At 52.1% G+C, this 20,128-nt stretch overlaps 1 protein-coding gene across 16 annotated transcripts in view; it reads left to right on the top strand.

Moving 5' to 3' along the window:
* The window catches only part of EPS15L1 (epidermal growth factor receptor pathway substrate 15 like 1), an 87,979-nt gene that overhangs the window by 26,329 nt on the left and 41,522 nt on the right, over positions 1 to 20,128 (top strand). For 11 of the 16 annotated variants that reach the window (XM_033133422.1, XM_033133426.1, XM_033133430.1 and 8 more), the window contains 8 exons: positions 604 to 729; positions 3,521 to 3,584; positions 3,631 to 3,641; positions 6,593 to 6,826; positions 10,764 to 10,921; positions 13,214 to 13,370; positions 13,615 to 13,700; positions 16,493 to 16,565. In XM_033133422.1, coding sequence (XP_032989313.1) covers positions 604 to 729; positions 3,521 to 3,584; positions 3,631 to 3,641; positions 6,593 to 6,826; positions 10,764 to 10,921; positions 13,214 to 13,370; positions 13,615 to 13,700; positions 16,493 to 16,565 — 909 coding nt within the window. The remainder of the gene's footprint in view (positions 1 to 603; positions 730 to 3,520; positions 3,585 to 3,630; positions 3,642 to 6,592; positions 6,827 to 10,763; positions 10,922 to 13,213; positions 13,371 to 13,614; positions 13,701 to 16,492; positions 16,566 to 20,128) is intronic. The other 5 variants (XM_033133424.1, XM_033133425.1, XM_033133428.1 and 2 more) reach the window with 1 other exon arrangement.

Below are 20,128 nucleotides of genomic sequence, written 5' to 3'. Positions count from 1 at the left end.
GTCCGTAGGTGGCAGATTGCAGGCCCCCTGCCCAGACCCTCCTCACCAACAGCCCCCTTTGCACACTGCCCACGTGTCATATCTCACAGCCGCTGCTCTGTAAGTCCTGCCCAGACTTTCACTCTGTTCATGAGGCACTTTTATTATTTATTCTTTTACTCTTATACACAGAGGACTTATTAGCTTGAAGCTGATTTGGATAATTAGTTGCTCAGTATTAGCTTGAAGCTGATTTGGATAATTAGTTGCTCAGTCTTTGGTTTATTTTTACATTTGATTCTTTAGTTCTGTAGCGTGATCCCCAGTTTTAGTTCTTCGTCTTAAAGAACTTTTGCCCTAGGAGGTAGGTGGGGCGACCTTTGTCTCCTAGGCAGCCCCTGTGGCCAGGTCCTGTCTTTCCTGTTGACCTTGGCTGCCAGATCCGTGGGCCGGAGAGCACTTTCCTTTAGGGCATCAGATCCCTCGAGCTGCTGTAAGACCATCCTGTGCATTTAGGAGAGGCTGGGGGTTGGGTGGGGGGGCCCTCGCCTGCTTCCAGTCACACCTCCCTTGGAACTCTCCCATAGGCCCACGTTTGTACTCACTCAGACTATTTCTAACTAGGTGGAAGAAAAGGCGAAATTCGATGGAATTTTTGAAAGCCTGTTACCCATCAATGGCTTGCTCTCTGGAGACAAAGTCAAGCCCGTCCTCATGAACTCAAAGCTGCCTCTTGATGTCCTGGGCAGGGTAAGTGGTTCCCTCCCCTCTTGCAGGGCCACTGAATTCTGCCGGCCCTGTGCCCGCTCTCCACAGACACTCACTAGGCTTTACGCCCCGCCACGCTCCATCGGGGGAGCCAACGTGGTTGGAGCAATTGCTGCAGCCAGGCTGGCTCGGCCTCAAGGGTACGGCTCATGGGTGCTCCCCACCTTGTGGGAAGGTGCTGTTATGGCCCGTCGCACACGGGGGGGAGGGGCAGCCTCAGAAGTGAACTCACTGCCTGGGGCCCAGGGATGGGCAGAGGTGGGACTTGAACCCGATCTGGGATCTCCCCCTCTCCATTGTGTTTCCAGGGAGAAGTGTGGTAGCTTATGTCTATAGCTTTTTTTTTTTTCCAGTTTTTAATTGTTTTCTGCGTTAAGGTAAAGGTACTTTCAATCCTGCAAGTTCAGAAAAAATTTTATGTGTTTCCTTTAAAAACCAAAAAGTCTCAATTTTGTTCCAAGTAAAAATACAAGTTTTTTTTTCCCAAGTGAAAATACAACTCAAAAAATACAAGTTTTTGAGGTTTGTGGTAGGGCCCTGGTGTTTGCTCTGTGCGCAAAGCCTGGTTCCACATGGCTGTCTCTGTGCTGAGTTCCCTGCTCCGGACTCGGGATGGTTGTTATGTGTGTGTGGGTGGGATTGCAGCTGCCGGCCTAGAGGGGAGGACTGAGAGTGACCCTTGCTACCCCAGGCCCCTGCGGGCACTGCCAGTGGGACGGGCCTTGTGCTGAGCACTGGGAAGATGGGGATGAAGTTAGATAAAGTCCAGGAGGTCGAATAAATAAGTGATGGTTAAGATCCTCATATTTATTTTTTGAGGACTTAGTATGTGCCAGGCCCTGTTCTACGGCTTCGCATGAATGAAGTCATTGAGTATTTATTTGCAACTACCTGTTCTGCATGGTGTCTCCCCCATTTTCCAGATGAGGAAACAGGGGTCTTCAGAGTGACTGATAAGTCACCCAGGGTTGCACAGAGAAGGGAATGAGGTCCTGGCTGGTCCCCAACGCCCAGGACACCCCACAAAGAATGTTCCGGCCCCATGTCAGTGGGGAAGCCCTGGGCACGGGGAAGAGTGGAGGCAGGAGGCCTGTTCCTGTCCAGCGACACCCCCTCCGCCCCTCCCGTCCGCCCCTACCCCCCCCCCCCCCCCCGCACATATGCTGTATCTTTGGGAAAGTGACTCTCCAGAGCCTTTGCTTCCTAAATGGAAAAGAGACATAAAGCACAGCCTGGTACGGAGCACCTTTAAAAGGGCCTTCCGTACCTTAAGGGGGCTGGGGACAGTTTGGTGTCCCTAGAGGTCAAGGTGGAGTCCCAGGAGGCTGGGCTGGGGTGCAGGGCCTGCTAAGGGCATTGGGGGCTCTGTGCCAGGTGGAGGGGCAGGGACTGGATGCTTCCAGCAGGACAGGGTGGGCTCAGAGTTCATTCTAGACCAGTCCCTTTGGTAACCCTGGGGACAGGACTAGAGGCAGGGAGGCCAGTTGGAGGCTCTGGAGCGTTCGAGAGACCTGAGTCAAGGACATGGCATGGTGGAGAGGAGGACTCACATGAGAAATGTCCCTGGGCTGAAGTCCCTGGTGATTGATGATGGTGGGGAGGGAAACCAGCATGTGAAGCATCTCGGGTAGACCCCTGGGGTGACGCGTAGCTTGGGCACTGGTGCCGTGCCCAGTATTGGCCAAGTCAGGCTGGCTGGCTTGTCTGGGGAGCTCACTTGGGTCAGAAAGCTGGTGCCTTGATTGTGCTTTAGAAAACTTGGCACGCAGCCTTTTTCTAGGAACCCATACCTGCCCGCCTGGTCTTCTGGTGCTAGGTGCGTCTAGCACATTCCACGGTACCTCCTGCACGATCCAATGATGGGAGAAATGAGACACCACAGACCTGCTCAATCACTTGCCCACGGCCCTGTGCATGAAGAATGGGGGCGGGGGCTGATGGGTGTGTGTGTGTCGGGTGTCTTGTGTCCAGAGCAACACCTGTGCCCAAACCAAACCACCTTCACTAAGATTTCTTTGTAAGACGATGAAGGAAAACTCAGGGGGGGTGTGATCATAATCATGAACGTTTGTTAGAGAAAACGGCCGTAATGTGTCAGAAAGGACCTAGGAACTGACATGACTTCATTGGGGATGTTTGTTTTCAGAGAACCCACAGACTGGTTCTTAATGCATTTTTGATTGCCTCATTTTACCCCTGGGATGCACTCAGAATCTGAAGTCAGGTGGGCTCACTTGCTGCACATGGGCTCTTACCCCTCAGTAAGGCTTGGGACCTCCTCCCCCACCCATAATTCTTGGTACTGCCCCCCCAGTAAGCCATGCATGGTACCTCCCTCCAAGGAGCCTCAGTACTCCCTGCTCCCCAGTATTCCTTGGTACCTCCTCCAGTAAGCCTTGGTACTCCCTGCCCCTTGGTACCTCCCCCCAGTAAGCCTCAGTACCTCCCACCCACCCATAAGTCTTGGTACTTCCCTCCCAGTAAGCCATGAATGATACCCCTCCCCTCGTAAGCCTCAGTACTCTCCCCCCATTATTCCTCAGTAACTCCCCCAGTAAGCCTTGGTTCTCTCCCCCCGTCCCTCATAAGCCTTAGTACCTCCTATCAGTAAGCCTCAGTATCTCCTATCAGTAAGCCTCAGTACCTCTCTCAGTAAGTCTCAGTACCTCCCCCACTAAGCTTTGATTCTCCCCCCTTAAGTCTTGGTATCTCCCCCACTCCAGTAAGCCGTAGTACTTCCCCCCAGTAAGCCTTGCTGCTTTTTCCCTTGCAGGTCTGGGACCTCAGTGACATTGACAAGGACGGACACCTGGACAGAGATGAGTTTGCTGTGGTAGGTCCCGCTGTGGTAGGTCCCCGTTGTGGTAGGTCCCACTGTGGTAGGTCCCCGCGTGGTAGGTCCCCGCTGTGGTAGGTCCCCACTGTGTCTCTCTCCCCACTCTGCTAAGGAAGGGGAGGGTGCGGGGAGGGGGGATTCTGGACTCGTTTTTTTCTCCTTTAATTTTTAAAAAGTGTTTATTTAGACATAATTTGAATTTAAAGAAAAATTGCAATAATACAGAGAATTTTTCTGAATAACTTTCACTCAGATACCCCAGCGTTACTATTTTAGTACATTTCTTGACTCCCTCCCTCCCTACTTCCCTCCTTCCCTGTCTTTCTATGAGAGTATGTCTGTGTATGCACCAGTGAACTTTTCCTTTGAACCATTTTGGAGTAAGTTGTAGCCGTGATACCTTTTAATCCCAAAATACTTCAATGTGTGTTTCCTGAAACCAGGGAATTGTCTTGCATAACCACTGTCCGATTCAAAAATCAGGAAATTAACATTGACGTTATTTAATTTATTACGGTATCTATTATAGGTTATAGCTTACATCGTATATATTACTATATCTATTATATCATCTATTATCTAATCTAAGGATATTATTCAGATTTTTCCAGTTGTCCCCAAAATGTCCTTTGTAGTTAAGAGACTCCAGCCTGGTTTGTTACGTTCCCTAGCCCTGTCTCTTTCATGTCCTCTAATCTGGGGCTGCTCTGTCTGTATGTGTCATGGCCATTTGAAGAGTGCATCTTGTAGTGTCCCTTTGTGTGGGCCTGTCTGCTGTTTCCTCTGATGATCCAAGCTGTGCACTTTTGTGGTGGCAGGACCTCATGGAGGTGACAGGAGTTCTCCTGGGGCACACAGCATCCATAGGACACTTGAGGTCTTATACGTCATTACCACGGTGGCAGCTTTGATCGCCATCAGGGTGGAGGCTGGGGTTTCTCCCTGCTGTTCCTCTTCCCCTTTGTGCTCAGTCTCTTGTGGGACGTACGTAGAGACTGGGCACCCTGTTGCCTGTCTGATTCTTACCCGCTGGTTCTCCTGGGAGTCTCGCCTGCATCAGTTGGGATTCTGGTGGTTGCAGGTGGTGATCTTGTAATTTTGTCATTCCTTGCACATTCTCTCACTGGCCTTCTACCTTCAGGAATTTGTTTGTATCAGAGCGCGCTCATGGATGCGTCCTCTGCTCCACTGTCTATAATCCTTTACTGGTGTGACTTGTTTTGCCCAGTGGGAGCTCCTCCAGATGGCTCCTTTGTCCTTTGGTCACATCCCATCATTCTCTGACCAGTTACTTCCTTGTGGCACGGTAAGATGCTCCTAGCTGCCCCGTAGGTTCCCTGCCCAGTCCTGTATCAGCCCTTTCTCCAGGGAGCCCCGGGCCTTGTAGTGGAGAATGGCGTTGGAAACCAGAATCTGGCCCCTGGGGTACCCCTGCTCCCCAGCCTTCCCAGCAGATAGAACTGGGAAGTAGGTGTGTGTGTAGACGTGCCCCCCAGGTACCCTAGCACAGCAGCATCTGCTCCCCGTGCCCGAGCCCAGGTCCTCGCACCCTCTTCTAGTGACAGCAATGGAGCCAGCTGTGTGTGGATCAGGGCTCTCCCGTCCTATGGGCCACCTTCCCATGGCGCTGCCCAACCCACCCACCTTTTCAGCTGCCCAGGGGGTTGGGCTGGCCTCCCCCTGCGCCTGCCCTCCTCACCCTGGGCCCCTGTCAGTCTGTCCTTCCTCTTCCTCCCGCCCCTCCACCTCACACCCATGTTGGACCTTTCTCTCCCATTCATGGGATTTACTTCTTACCTTGTTCCATGAAATCTCAAACAAACAAAAACAAAAAAAATAGAATGAAGTAGCCCCTGTAGTTAAGGACAGCACTAATAAATAGTAATTATTCAACCAAACAAAACCAAAACCAAAACCCCAACTGTGAATTACCTGGGAATACCCAAGCAATAAAAAAACGATGAAACAACTGTATTCCGGATACATCTTCTGTTCTGGAATTTTGAACATCTTTAAAATGTGATTTTTACAACATATACATGAATTGAGGTTTCTTATTATCTGTCCTATGTGTGTAAAGCTTTTGAGATTTTAAACTTCTAGGTTAAATCTAAACCATTTTCCAAGGGAATTATAAATTTCTCTTACCATTCCCCCATAAACCGACACCCAACAGTACTCGATTGTGTTTTTCCCCACCTATCAACTCTGTTCTGCCTTTTCGCTTTGAGCGTTTTCCATGTTTCTCCATCATCCTGTTGTTTTTACTTAATAAAAGACCTGGTATTATATTATATTATATTATATTATATTATATTATATTATATTATATTATATTATATTATATTATGTTATGTTATATTATATTATATAAGACCTGGTTTTATATTATAGTAAAATAAGACCGGGTCTGATATTAATTTTTGCTCCAAAAGACGGATTAGAGCGGATGGTCCGGCTAGGGCTTATTTTTGGGGAACCAGGGTAGTTTGAAGTGGTGAGGATTGTAATTATGGTTTGGTTTTGTTACAGTTTAAAACAAACTTTTAAATCCTTGTTTTAGACAAAGTTTCTTTTTTCTACCTGCCTCAAACAAGGGAGTGTCCTCAGCACAGCACACATTTTTCTGTAGTTTTCTATATCTCTGGAATATCTTGAAGCCATACAGCTCGCGAGTGAGTGTCTTTAGATTTCCAAATTCCAGTGCTTTGGAAGTTGTCAGCCCTGGAGCCAGTGTCTCTCCTGTGTAGTCAAGGGACATGTATGGAGTCTGGCATGATTGAATTCCTTTTGTACTCATTCAGCCTCATGTGGTTAAACAAATGTCTTAGAAAATCCTGCTTTGGAAGCATAGCTCATCAGAAGAGGTTTATTTTTACTCGTTCCACTTGGAAGCAACTTCTGAAAGAGCGTTCTTTGTCTCATCACTACAGCCCCTGCTAGAGCTGCCCTCTGCCCACCCTTGGCTTGGCCTGGCCACCTGACCATGATTCCTTTTTGTTATTACAGGCAATGCACTTGGTGTACCGCGCCCTCGAGAAGGAGCCAGTGCCCTCCATCCTGCCCCCAGCCCTCATCCCACCCTCCAAGAGAAAGAAGACAGTGTTCCCGGGCGCTGTGCCCGTCCTGCCCGCCAGCCCCCCACCCAAGGACAGCCTCCGCTCCACGCCTTCCCATGGCAGCGTCAGCAGCTTGAACAGCACAGGAAGCTTATCTCCCAAGCACAGCATCAAGCAAACACAGGTACAGTGCCCTCAGTGTGCGGGGTCCCTTCTTGGAGCAGCTGTTTTCGGGTGTAGTGCCCCAGCTTGATGTTTCTTGGGAGCAAGTAATTTGTTACCTCAAAAAGGCAATGTTTGTGATTAAATTAAAAATATCTGTGACAGGCATTTTAGTCCATTTGGGCTGTCGTAACAGAATACTGTAGACGGGGGGGGCTTATAAACAACAGACAAGTATGTCTCACAGTTTGGGCGGCTGGAAGTTCAAGATCAAGGCATGGGCAGCTTGGCACCTGGTGAGGGCTTCCTGGTTCTCAGGCAGCCGTCGTCTAGCTGTGTCCTCACTTGGCGGAAGGGGCAAGGGCTCTCCCTGTGGTCTCTTATAAGGGCACTAATCCCGCTCGTGAGGGCTCCACCCTCACGGCGTCCTCACCTCCCACAGGCCCCATTCCTAATACCGTCACATGGCGGGGGTAGGATTTCGACACGTGAATTTGGGGGGACACATACATGCAGTCCATAGCAGCAGGGGTTCAGAATTAACTTTCTCATTCACTTGTGCAGAAATACCACCCTTCCTCAGACACGTAGCAAATCCCCACCTCTGCGCAGGCTCTCTCCTCTCGCCTCTGGCCCTCCAGTCTCAGGCAGTCCCTCCGCTGAGAGGGGCGTCCCCAGACCTCACCGTGACACCTCGCTTCATGAGCCTCCACTCATGGGGCACCCCATCGGGGGGCCTGGTGTGACCACACCATTACCCAGCACAGCCCATGTCCTGCGTACCCAACCCTTCTCCTCCGTCTATCCCAAAGTTTACACACACACACACACACACACACCCACACCCACGCACGTGCACGCACTGCACACACGCACACACACGCACGCACGTGCATGCACACACACGCACACGCATGCACTGCAGCTTCCGGAGAGCAGAGTTAGTTCTTGGTTATAACCTCACCATCTAGAATAATTTCTGGTGCTTTGCTCAGCGAATGTGTATTGAATGATCAGGTGAGTGAGAGAGGCATCCATCTCATGTCAGGAGGACACGTGGGGTCAGAGTCTCCGCACAGTAGCGTCTTATATACCAAAAAGATGGTTCTTGTTCTGGCAAATGCAGCATCTTTGTAAAAGGGCACCTCTGAGATTGTCTAAAACACACAAGAACGTGAATGTGAGTGACATCTGGAATCACGTTTCGCTTTCTGCCTCATCTGCGGCTTCAAATGCAAAGCAATGAATGTGACAAGAAGGCTAGCTGGCACCACCACGCAACTTCAGAATATGATAAAAGTGAAAATGAGCAGTGCACAACCAGACATTGATTTCTCTTGCTTGTGATATTTGTAAAGTTAACCATCTGACTCAGGAGGCTCATTTTCAAGGACCTCAGAGAACACATCACACCCTAGAGGAAACAAAAATAGAGTAGGTGGTTTGATCACAGGCTAGCACAGCTCCTGTCAGTGCCTCGGCCAGGTGGAGGGCGTGGCCCACAGGTGTTCTCTCTGATTGGTGTTAACCTGATTTCCCTGGCTGTCTGCTAAGAAGCCCCGTGTCTGGACAGCCCAGCCTCGGCATCTTAAGCAGCTCTCCAGCTATGCCCAGCATGTCCTGGGGGTCCTAGGGGCTGCCACAGTGACCCTGCGATAGGCTCCTGCCCTCCGTGGGGAGGCAGACAATAAGTAAATCAATAAACTAAGGTAGGTCCGACAGCCATGAGAAAGCAGGACAGGGCCTGGCCTGGAAGTGTCTGGGTGAGGAGGGGGCACGGCCCTGTCGACGAGGCCAGCTGGACGGCCTCTGAGGACCACCAAGCTGTGCCAGGGCTCTGAAGTGGGGGGTGCTTGGTGTGTTGGAGAAACAGGGAGAAGGCTGGGGCAGGGTGAGCCAAGGGATAGCAGGGTGGGGACCGAGAGAGACGGAGAGGCCAGGCTCTGAGGTCTGCATGAGCTGTTGCTTTCCAAGACGACCCAGCTCCCCCTTGAGTCTGCAGAATTCTTGTTAGGAGCTCTTAGTAAGCACCGTAGGCTAGGTTAGTGGTGATGTGTTTTCCTTCAAGGAAGCAAGTGGAACTGAAGTTGCTGATGGCCGCAGGTTGACCAGCCTCATCCAGATCCCAGGAGCATGCTGCCGCCCCCCTCCTCCAACTAGACTGATTTTACCAGTGGCCACTATTGGGGTCTGAGGTGGCGGTGGGAGGGTATGCCCCCTTCACCATGAATAGGGGCAGCTCGTAGAATCACAGACGTGAGAATGGGGACCCACAATTTACTTGCTCCCTGTCCTCCACTTTTTTCATCTCCAGGCCAGCAATGTCCTGTCTGCCCCCGCCTGCTGCCTCAAGGTCAAGGGCTGCCTGGTCCTGGCCTCATGGCCAGGTGTGGGGTAAAGCCCCTTCCAACCACCAAGGTCTGTTCCTGTTCACTGGGGGCCTGCAGCAACTGTGTCAGCCTTAAAGCCAGTCTGTTCCGGGAGACCCAGATCTAAGGGGAGGTCTGTCTTATGTAGATTTGTAGCCAAGCAGGCATTGGGGCTTTGCTGCTGATGTGCTCCAATACCCCAGAAATCAGGCAGCAAGGTCCTTCTGTTTGCACAGCAAATGTTAGGACTCTTGTTGTAATTTCTTGGGACTCACGGGACACAGAAAGCATTCTCTCCCTCAGCTCAGCCTGTCTGACCTGTTGTTACTTCTTCCTTGGGTTTCTTAGCACCTGAGGTTTAACTCGCTCCAGTCATTTGACTTACGACAGCAAGCCTCTTTTTCATTAGAGCTCCTATATGTACGTCTCTGACGCATCTACAGCAGACGGGAAGCGTAATGTGACAAGTAGAACTCGGGTCTCACTTGCTGCCTGAACTCTTGCAGCCAGAGCCCTTGCCTTTCACGTTGGTCCATAGATTATGATTAATTTTCTGATCAATTCCTTGCTGTACTCAGTCATTCTATTTCCTGCCTGAAACCCCAACCTGAAACATTCTGGGTAACGTGGTGCCCTAGCTTCCCAACCTCGCTTTCTGGATTCCTGGTGCTCAGGTCAGGATCCCTCTAGACTTGGATAATGAGGGAGATCGTTCAGGACAAGCAGATGAGGAGAAACATCTCTAGAAAAAGGGGCATTGATGCTGTGGAACCTGGTGCCATGAGAGCGCCAAAGGTCAAAGGTGACACATCCAGAGTTAGCAATCAATTAGCCCAAGGGGCCTTGTAGACCCCGAATGAGAAGGTGCATGGGCCCGGTGGACCCTCTATGGCATTGGCCCTTCTTAAGTAAACTTGAGCAGGTGGTGTGAGAGGCCCAGCTCCGTCTGCCAGAGAGCACCTTTCTTTGAGGGTGTTGGGGTGCTCATCAGAGGCTCCCCATCAGTGCTGTGTGCACACCAGCACCTCATGGGGGGCCACTGTGTCACAGGGAATCGGGGCAGGGACAAAGAAGGATGGAGTGCAGAATCCTGGTATTGTGGCCACTGAGACACCCCTGGCAGCTACCGGAAAGCATCTATAGACGGAAGGCAGCAGACCAGGAAGGCTGGAGTGGGAGCCGGGCTGGTTCTCAGAAGCTGGGTCTTCCAAAATGGGTGGTGAGCAGGGTTTTGTTGGCATACTCGAAGCCCCTCCTGGAAGGTCGCCAGCATGTCCCAGGCGGTGGGGGGTGGAAGGGCCATTGGCACGTGGACCTGCTGGGTCTTTACGTCCCTCTCAGCACCAGGAGACTGGGTGCTGTGCTGCGGTGCAAAGAGGTTCAGGTTGGCCGCTGGGCGAGACGGACCAACCAGCATTCACCTTTCCTAGCCTCAGTGTTCCTGCTTACAGAGCCAGGATCCTGTCTGCCCTCGGCGCCTGGAGTCCTGAGGAGGGTTTTCTGCTAACATGCACGTGAAAGCACTTTCGTCGTGCGTATTTGTAGGTGATGAAAAGCTTGAGGATGAACCGTTTTAAAACTCCCTTTCAGCCAACCGTGAACTGGGTGGTGCCAGTAGCAGACAAGATGCGCTTTGACGAGATATTCCTGAAGACCGACCTGGACCTGGATGGCTATGTCAGCGGCCTGGAGGTGAAGGAGATCTTCATGCACTCTGGCCTCACTCAGAACCTTCTAGCACACATATGGTAAGGGCGGGTAGACGGACGTCTGCTCCTTGGTATGCGGGCCTCGCTGTGTGTGTGATGATGGCTGTGAGGGGCTCACAGGGGCCATGTGGAAATGAGGCTGTGCTGTGTGAAGGACCGGAGGGGTGTCATGAGGGACCTGGGGGTCAGGCCACCTCCCCAGCCCTGCACTGGCTGCCTTGCCAGGGAGATAGGAGCTGAGCGAGGTGCACGTGTAAAAGTCCATACCCCGTGTTCCGTGCACGTCAGTTCACTGTTCTTCAGCAGGAAGATCTGTCTGGACCCTCTAGAGAGCTCTGGGGTGACCTGCTTGAACGGCTGGACCCGTTCTTGCTGGTGGTAATGCTGACTCGAGCAGGAGGTCCAGCCTTGGCCACAGACGGTTGGGGTGGAGGCACTCAGCCGTGCCCTCTCTGGGGGAGTGTGCAGGCAAGGCCCCGAAGGCTCCAGCAGGGCGGCCCTGGGCAGTGGGGGTACGGCCCTAGGCAGGTCAGTGGCTCGGCTTCTGGGGGAGGGCCGGGTCAAGGAGCAGGCTTCACCCCCACTTTCCTTGGGGGCTAGGCAGAGCCATCTTCACATCACTGGAGTGGCTCCTTTTGTCACTGGCCAGTTGTGCAAGTCACTTCCTAGCTTTGTCCTCGGAGCCCTGGGCCTTCACTAGGGCGTTGTAAGGAGAGAATTCCCACGTAATGCTGGAAAGGCGAGCCCTCCAAGTAGAGCAGTGAGTTAGTACTGCACTGAGCAGTAATTCACAGGTGTCCATGTTGTGAGGTGAAGCCCTGCCCCCGAAAGTGGGCCGTCCTGTCTGAAGGAGTACATGACGCCCTACGTCAGTCACCAAGGCAGCTGGGGGAGGCCCGCCCACAGCCCCTTCAGATCCAGTTCCCCCTTTAAGAAACCAGTAAAACAGTCCCCTTTGTCACCTGAAATGGACAAACGTGGAATTCAAAGGTAGCGACACGATGCCCCGATCTTCAAATGAAGCAACAGTGCAAGGGAAGTAATTTATAACATACACCTCAACCTGCAAGTGGCACAACTACATGTAAATGACAGTGAAATCATGAATATGCTTGGATCACAGAAGGAGCACAGAGGATTGTGTACAGGGAGTGGGGCAAAGGCAGACAGAGCGAGCTCTAGAGTCACCACTAGAAAGTGAAACGACAGACAGTCTAGATTTGTGTGCCGGTGGCCCAGGGAAAGGGAACATAACCGAAGGGGAGAGAACAGGACAAGAGGGGTTGCAGGGGAAATGGGGCCTAGGCCTTTCCCCAAATAGCGTCTGGCACCTGCCCCGTGAGCGTGGTGCCAGGATGGGTGTGGACACTGACGGAGCATCTGCACTTGGCCTTGGCAGGGGAGGGGCTAGAGAGAAGAGGCAGCAGCCTGAGCTGCTGTGGGTGTGCTGGGTGTGTGGCAGGACTGGCCCTCGTGGGCAGACCCACGAGAAGTAATCACAGTGTGAAATGGTGTCCCTGCACTGTGACAAGAGCAAAGCCGTTTTTAAACCAGACTTTATCCGTGACTTCTGGCAGGTCTCCACTCCCCCCGCAGCCCTGTTCACTGACAGTTCTTAGGCCTGAGTGTTCAGCGTTTCCAGCTCTCTTTGCTGCGCATTAGGAGATGGTCTCGCTGTTTCTGCAGGTGACTGCACAGTGGGAAAAACTGTTGAATGGGCAGTGAGTGAAGGGAAGATGTTTCTCACAGACGTGGAGGCTGAGTCTTTATCATATGAGGCTTCCCTTCCCATAGTGGCCGACTCCCAGTTCCCAAGGGTGTCGAGCTGCTGCCTTGCTCGACAAGTGGTCACGAGGCCACTTGGGCAGCTGCACCCCTGCAGGGAGGGATTGTCCTGTGCAGTGCAGCCAGCCCCTCATGATGACAACCCTAAATGCTGCTGCCGTCCTCCCTTGAAAACCAGCAGCCCAGGCTTTCAGTTGACTCCGGCTGCAGGAACCAGCTAGAGAGCTGCGTGTGCACTTGGCCCAGCTTCCATTTCCATGGAAATTGCTGCTCCGTCCTAGACCATTGTGTCTACCACCCACGTGATAGAGCCAGGAGGGAGCCCCCACAGCCCCTCCTTGGCCAGCCTTTGGGCACGATGCTCAGGTGGGGGGCCAAGACTATTCCCCAGAGCTGGATGTTCGGTAGAAAAGGCATTGCATTGTGGCCAGTTGTTTTTATCGTCCATTTTACAAGAATGGGTTCCGTGACTGGTACTCATTGCTCGGGCTGAATCCTGAATCCGATGTCTGTGATATGTAATTAGCATCCCCACGTTTCTCCCAGGGCTCTGGCCGATACGAGGCAAACGGGGAAGTTAAGCAAAGACCAATTCGCGTTAGCTATGTATTTCATTCAGCAGAAGGTCAGTAAAGGCATCGACCCTCCTCAGGTCCTCTCACCGGACATGGTCCCACCCTCAGAGAGAGGCACCCCGGTTCCGGTGAGTAGCCACTGGTGCACCCCTGTTGTGTTCATGTCGCTGCCACAGTCCGCCACCAGGTGGCGCTGGCATTCCGCGAGCCTTCCGCAGGGGCCCTGGGTTGTGTCTGGCCGCCCAGAGAGTTCTCAGGGTGGGGGAGAGATGGATGATTTTACCTCTCGTTCTAAGACCTACTAGTCCATGCTGTGTAGTGAAGTCAGTGTGGTATAATAATTCATAATGCCGTGTCTGAATTTGGTTTCAGGACAGCTCAAGTTCTCTTGGATCTGGGGAGTTCACTGGTGTGAAGGAACTCGATGATATCAGTCAAGAGATCGCCCAGCTACAAAGGTACGTGAATAGGGCAGCGTTTTCCCCTTCCGACTCTCACACAAACCCTACTCCAGGATGCTATCGGGAGTGTTGGAGGCTTTGGAAACGCCTGGAAAGTTGACCATCACAAGTTTGTTCAGCAAAAGCTAAGGGACACAGATTCCCCTGAGTTCCCAAAGTGGCTTAACAAGCTTGAGTCTGTAAGTCCTCAGAGCCGCTGTGGTGTGTGGGGTCTCAGGCTGCACCAACACCCTCCCCCCTGCCCCAAAGGCTTTATCTCTGACACAAAGCAGCAGAGTTTCAGGGGGTCAGGTAAAGGCTTAGGAACAACAGCTGAACTGTTAGAGTGGCCTCGCATCCAGATCTCCAGCTCCACTCCCTGTACTCACTGCCTCGGTTTCCCCACGTGTGAACGAGGGCTTTGGAAGGGTGTCTGCACTCTTGGAGTCAGGCTTAAAAAAAGTGTCCAGTTTCTGTGTGTCCCTATGATCCTTATCAGGGTAGCATCCTCTTTCCAGTTAATTCTGGGGGAGGGCGCACTCTCCTTACTTTGGGGCACCGAGCAGAAGGGCCAGAGGCGCTTTGCCCTCCATGGGAAAGAGCGCTTATTTGCCTGAAAATGAAAATCGCAGTACTTTGCCAGAGAGGGCTGATTCCCCAGCGCTCACAGCTGGGGACCTTGAGTGCAGCAGAGCCCTGAAAAGCAAGGGCAGGTCAGATGTCTGGTGGGAGCAGTTAGGTGGGTTACAAAGCCTCAGCCTTGGCTGCCTGTGGAAGCCAAACAGCCCCCTTCACGGTCAGCCCAGAGGATGGTCTCCAACCTTTTGCTGGCTCCGGGGGCCATGTCTTCCAAACCAGGGATCAGCACGGGCAGCCTGGCAAGGCTAAGAGGGTCTGTGAAGATGGAGGCCAGAGCCCACATGGGCTGTTAGACAGGACTGCAGGTGGAGGAGGAAAGGGGCCTGATGCAGGGATATAGGGCACCAGTGTCCAAGTCAGGCCAGGGGAGCATCTGCACATGTGCAGCCTCTGGCAGTGGGGAGTGTTTTCCCTGCGCAGGTGAGAGGCAGGTGTGTGCAGGAGGCCGGGCCTGGAGCAGCCCCCAGCTGGCAGCTTCGCGAGGGACCCAGTAGGCTGTTACTGATGGAGGTGTGGAGACACGCCTCTCCCCTTGCAGTGTCATCCAGTCATAATGGGTTGGATATAAGGAGGACATTGTGTTGTTAGGTAGCTCTTAGGCTTGTGGAAGTGAATATTCAGATGGTCACAGTTGTTTCATTTCTGGCAAGTGTCCTGAAGAAGGCCTTTTTGTTGTGCAAGTGCTGGGTGGTGGTGGAGGAGGCAGGGTGTGTGGGACAGCGATGTCCCTGCTGCTGAGGCAGCCCCTGTGGGGTGTCTCAGTGTGTTCGGACTTCGTTACCAAGTGTCGTAGACTGGGAGGCTTAAACAACACACATCCACTTCGTATGGTTTTGGAGGCTAGAAGTCCACGATCAAAATGCCAGCAGATTTGGTGTTTGCTGAGGGTGCCCCCTGGTTCATAGATAGCTGTCTTCTCGCTGTCTTCTCAACATGGCAGCAGGGGTGAGGGAGCGCTCTGGGGTCACTTTTATAAGGGCGCTGGTCCTATTCACAAGGGCTCCGCCCTCATCACCTCATGACCTCCCAGAGGCCCCACCTCCTAATACCATCATACTGTGGGGGTTAGGGTTTAACATGGGAGCTTGAGTGGGGACACAGGCGTTCAGTCCATAAGGAGGAGATGCTGGTTGCTGCTGCTGGTAGCTGTGTGCAGCTGCGGAGTCAGGCAAGGCCCCACCGGGCGAGCGCCTGTGTGCACAGCGGCCAGCCACAGCCTCCTTCACGGGGTTGGCGGGGTAGCCCTGGGGCCAGAGACCCTCACTGCCACTTGGTGCTGCCCCACCCCACTTTGCATCACTCCAGACCTCGCACTATGGCTCCCCCAGCTGAGCTTTGCCTTCCTGTTCTTGTGATCTAGAGCATTCTTCCCCCGCGTCTCCCGTTCACAGGACGCCTCCCGGGAGAGCCCTTCCCTTTCCTTACCCTCTTTGATTTCCCTTTGTGGCCCCAGGTTGTGTTCATTTGTGCATTGACTTGTCACCTGTCCCCCCCACTGGCCTAGGAGCTCCATGCGGGTAGGGGCTGCTCGCGGTGTGGCCCGTGGCCTCGGCACTCGGTGGTTCAGAGCAGTGGGCCCTCCTCATTCATTCAGTAAGGGAGTGAAGACAGTTACTTTGCTCTGGCTGTGTAACAGATTGCCACAAATGTAGCAGCTTAACATCACACGTTTGTTAGCACACAGCTCTCAGGGTCTCACAGGGCCAAGGTCAGGTGTCAACCGAAGCGGGCGTGTGTGGGTGGGAGGAATCCGAATCCACTTCCTCACAGCGATGGGTCTGCGGTCTCCCTTCCCACTGGATGTGGCCAGGGGCTGCTTCTGCTCTGAGAGGCCGACCACGCTCCTTCCTCCGTGGCCCCTCAGTCTGGGAGGTCCTTCTCGCCGTGGGCATCACTCTGACTCTGAAAACACTGCTTTCAAGGGTGCCTGTGGCCACGTGGGGAGCCGCGTGTCGTCGCATCCACACCTTCCCCCCATGCTCCCAGGGGAGGGGATCACGCGTAGGGGGATGGTCCCTGGGGCTTTTCCTAGACTTCCGCCCTCACCAAGTAAGGGCCGCTGGGGATGGATGGAATCGGGTCTTGAGACGTGGAGGGGAGAGGCTGCACTGTGGTGACAGTTGACTTATTGACTCTGTCTGTGCTCTCGTGAAATGTCTTTAAACACTCAGGGAGAAATACTCACTGGAACAAGACATTAGAGAAAAGGAAGAGGCCATCAGGCAGAAAACGAACGAGGTGCAGGTAAGCACGGTACTCCTTCGGGTCAGGTCGACCTGTGTCAAATGCAGCGCAGGGAGTTTCCATCACAGACGACAGGATATCAGTGGTGGCAGGAGGGGGCAACGGAAGGCAGTCCTGCACTCACTGGAAACCAGAGCTCGGTGGGGGCGTCCAGGTGAATTTTGTTATGTTCCCTATAATCATAGGCAGGGCTTTTTGTTTTCTTTGTTGAGATGCATGTATGTGTAATGCGCATAATGTAAAATTCACTCTTTTGGAGCGTACAGTTCAGTGGTTTTTAGCGTATTCAATATGTTGCTTAACCATCACTTCTATCTAGTTCCAGAACAATTCCATCACCCCCAAAACAAACCTCATAACGATTAGCAGTTACTACCCATCCCCGTCCCTGCAGCCTCTGGCAACCACTAATCTGCTTTCTGTCTCTGGGTTTGCCCATTCTAGACATTTCATGCCAATGGGATCATAACACCATATGGCTTTTTTTGTCTGGCTTCTTTCGCTCAGCATGATGTTTTCAAGGTATATTCATGTTGTAGCATGTCAGTGTTATTCCTTTTTATGGCTGAGTAATATTCCATTGTGTGGTTGGGCCACATTTCATTCATTTGTCAGTTGATGGATATTTGCGTTTTCCCACTTTTAGGTTATTGTGAATAAGCTGCTATAAACATAATGTGCACGTTTTTGTGTGGACGTAGGATTTCATTTCTCTTGGGTCTACACCTAAGAGTGAAATTACTAGGTCATATGATAACTCTATGTTTAACCTTTGGAAGGACTGCCAGACTGTTTTCCAAAGTGGCTGCACCGCTTCACAGTCCCACTAGGAATGCATAAGGATTCCAGTTTCTCCACATCTTCGCCAACGCTTATTTCCCATTTTTATTATAGCCTTCCTGTTGGGTGTGGAGCGGTATTTCAGAGCCCCGAATATTTTCCCTGATGACATCGAGCATCTTTTCATGTGCTTATTGGCCACTTCTATATCTTCTTTTGAGAAAAGTCCATTAAGATCCTTTGCCCATTGTTTTAGTTGGATATTTGTCTTTTTATAGCTAAGCTATAAGAGTTTTTCATGTTTTTTAGATATACGTCCTTTATAAGACATATGATTTGTAAATATTGTGTTCCATCTGTGGGTTGTCTATTCATTTTCTTGATGGTGCCCTTTGAAACCCAAAACTTTTAAATTTTGCTGAAGCCCCATTCATGGATTCCTTTTTTTTTGTTCTTGCTTTTGGTGTCATATCTAAGAATCCATTGCCAAATCCAAGGTCACTAAGATTAATTCCATGTTTTCTTCTAAGAATTTTACAGTTTTAGCTCTTAGAGTTATGTCTTTGATTTATTTTGAGTTAATTTTTGTGTATGATGTGAGGTAAAGGTCCAATTTCATTCTTTTGCATGTGGAGATCTAGTTGTCTCAGCACCGTGAGTTGAAGAAATTATTCTTTCCCCTGGTGCATGGTCTTGGCAGTCTTGTCAAAAATTCAGTTGGACATAGATGTGTGGGTTTGTTTCTGGGCTCTCAGTTCTACCCCACTGACCTGTATGTCTCTCCTTATTCCAGTACCACACTGTCTTGGTGACAGTAGCTTCGTAGTAAGTTTTGAAATCTAAGACTCTGTCAACTTTGTTCTTCTTTTTCAAGACTGTGTTGGCTAGTCTGGATCCCTTGCATTTCCTTTTGAAATTTGGAATCTGCTTGTCAGTGTCTACTCAGAAGCCAGCTGGGGTTCTGGCGTGGATTGCATTGAGTTTGTGGGTCGTTTGGGTTATTTCTGTCTTCTCTTTGCTCAGATACTCTGACCCCAGCACCCTTCCTAACCACGAGCTGATGGGTCTTCGTCCCCGCAGTGCTCTTCAATGGCTCCTTCTCCATTACAGGATGAGGGCAATTCCTGATGGCCTAGGCTGCTGGCCACCTGCTCCCCCAGGCTGCCACGCCGGGCCTGACCCTCTTCCTCCTTCGTTTCTCCCTTCCCCATCAACTGTCCTTTCCTCAGATGTGGGAAACACATATCTAGACTCTCCTCCACCAACTCCCTTTCAAACATTCTGTGTTACGTCCCAAACTTGTGAGGCTCGAGAGCTGTTCCTCGCATTGAAGGTCAGGGTCAGGGAGAGTGGTGAGCAGAGAACCCAGCTCCCCCAAATAACTCAGAGATGTGTTTTGGCTTTCAAGAGAAGAAAGAGCCGTGAGGTTGTTGTCCTCAACGCAGGGAGAGGGAGACCCTGCACTTCCTTCAAGTTTTCGCCTTAAAAAGGCACCAGCCACCCGCTGCCCAGGCAAGCCCTGGGGATTGGCCTCACCACCCCGGCCTCCCCCCGCCACACAGGAACCCTCACATCCACCCCTTCCTTTGATTCCATAGCCACCACTTCGCCCAGATCACTGTCACCTCTCCCTGGGCCCAGTCTGCACCCCCTCCCCACCTGGCTCCCTCTGTCAGCCCCTTAGGCCACACTCTCCTCTGCCGTTCTATTCCAGCTTTAGTTATCTTACAGACAGATAAGACATTCCACAAGACGTTTGCCTGGTTGAAAATCAAAGACGAGAAGCCTCCCGCTCTCCCCTTGGTCCCCAGAGGCGCAGTCAATTAGCTCCCAGGAGGCCTTCCAGAAAGGTCGCATACATGTTTAAGGAGAGACATCTATGCATATTCTCCCCTTCCTGTTTGCACGAATGCCAGCGTGCAAAACACATGTGCCACATGCGTTGTTCATTTCACAGTGGAACTCGGAGCCTGAGGTGCTTATCAAGCTCCATGGAAGTTAGCAGCCAGCCCCGCCTGGCGGAATTTGCATTGTTTTGCTGTCACAGATGTTGCACGTTTTCACATGCTTCATACACCTCTGTGATGCTTTTCCTAGAACTGTTGTAGTCAGGGCCAAGGATTCCTGCACTGGCTAGCTCTGTAGATACAGCCGACTTGGAAGGGCTTTAGCAATGGAGAAGCAACAGGTCCCACTCCCACACTTGAATGACCTGCAGGGGCTTCCCGCTGCAGAATCGCGTGCAGCCTCTGCCTCCCTCACCCTGCTGCCCTTTGCTCCCTTTGCCCCTCTTCGGGGCCCCCTCCACTGGGCCTCTCTGGTGGGTCTTTGGATTTACTTGAGACTGGTGAACACGGGCACGTCTGAGATAACAGCCACATCCCTGCTGCTTTTTCCTGCTGCTGCCGGCTTGTCCTTCGGGTCTGCCCTAAGTGGTGTTTCCATGGGCCTTCTCCACCTGTGCAGCGGCACTCCGGGTCTCTCCGTGCCCCCGTGACTCTGACAGTGCTCATGCTGTCTCTTTGTGCCTTTCATCTCAGCTCCTCTGTGCTCGGGTGACTCCTCTACCCCAGCCCCTGCCCCGGCCGCAGGTCACTGGAGAGCTGTTCTTACCCAGCCCCGCTACTAGCACCTGGCCTCTTTTAGGCCATCAGTAAATACCTGCTGAGGGAATCAAGGAGAGATCGAGCCCGGCCACCCAGCCGAGATGCACATATTCACAGGGCGCACCCCCCCACCCGCGCGTGGATGTCCAGGGGGCTCCAGCTCACCCTGTGACCGTT

This window comes from Rhinolophus ferrumequinum, chromosome 18, assembly GCF_004115265.2.
Source record: "Rhinolophus ferrumequinum isolate MPI-CBG mRhiFer1 chromosome 18, mRhiFer1_v1.p, whole genome shotgun sequence".
In the NCBI taxonomy this organism is placed as follows: Eukaryota; Metazoa; Chordata; class Mammalia; order Chiroptera; family Rhinolophidae; genus Rhinolophus; species Rhinolophus ferrumequinum.
The sequence above is the reverse complement of the archived record's forward strand: the minus strand, read 5'-3'. Positions and strand labels throughout refer to the sequence as shown.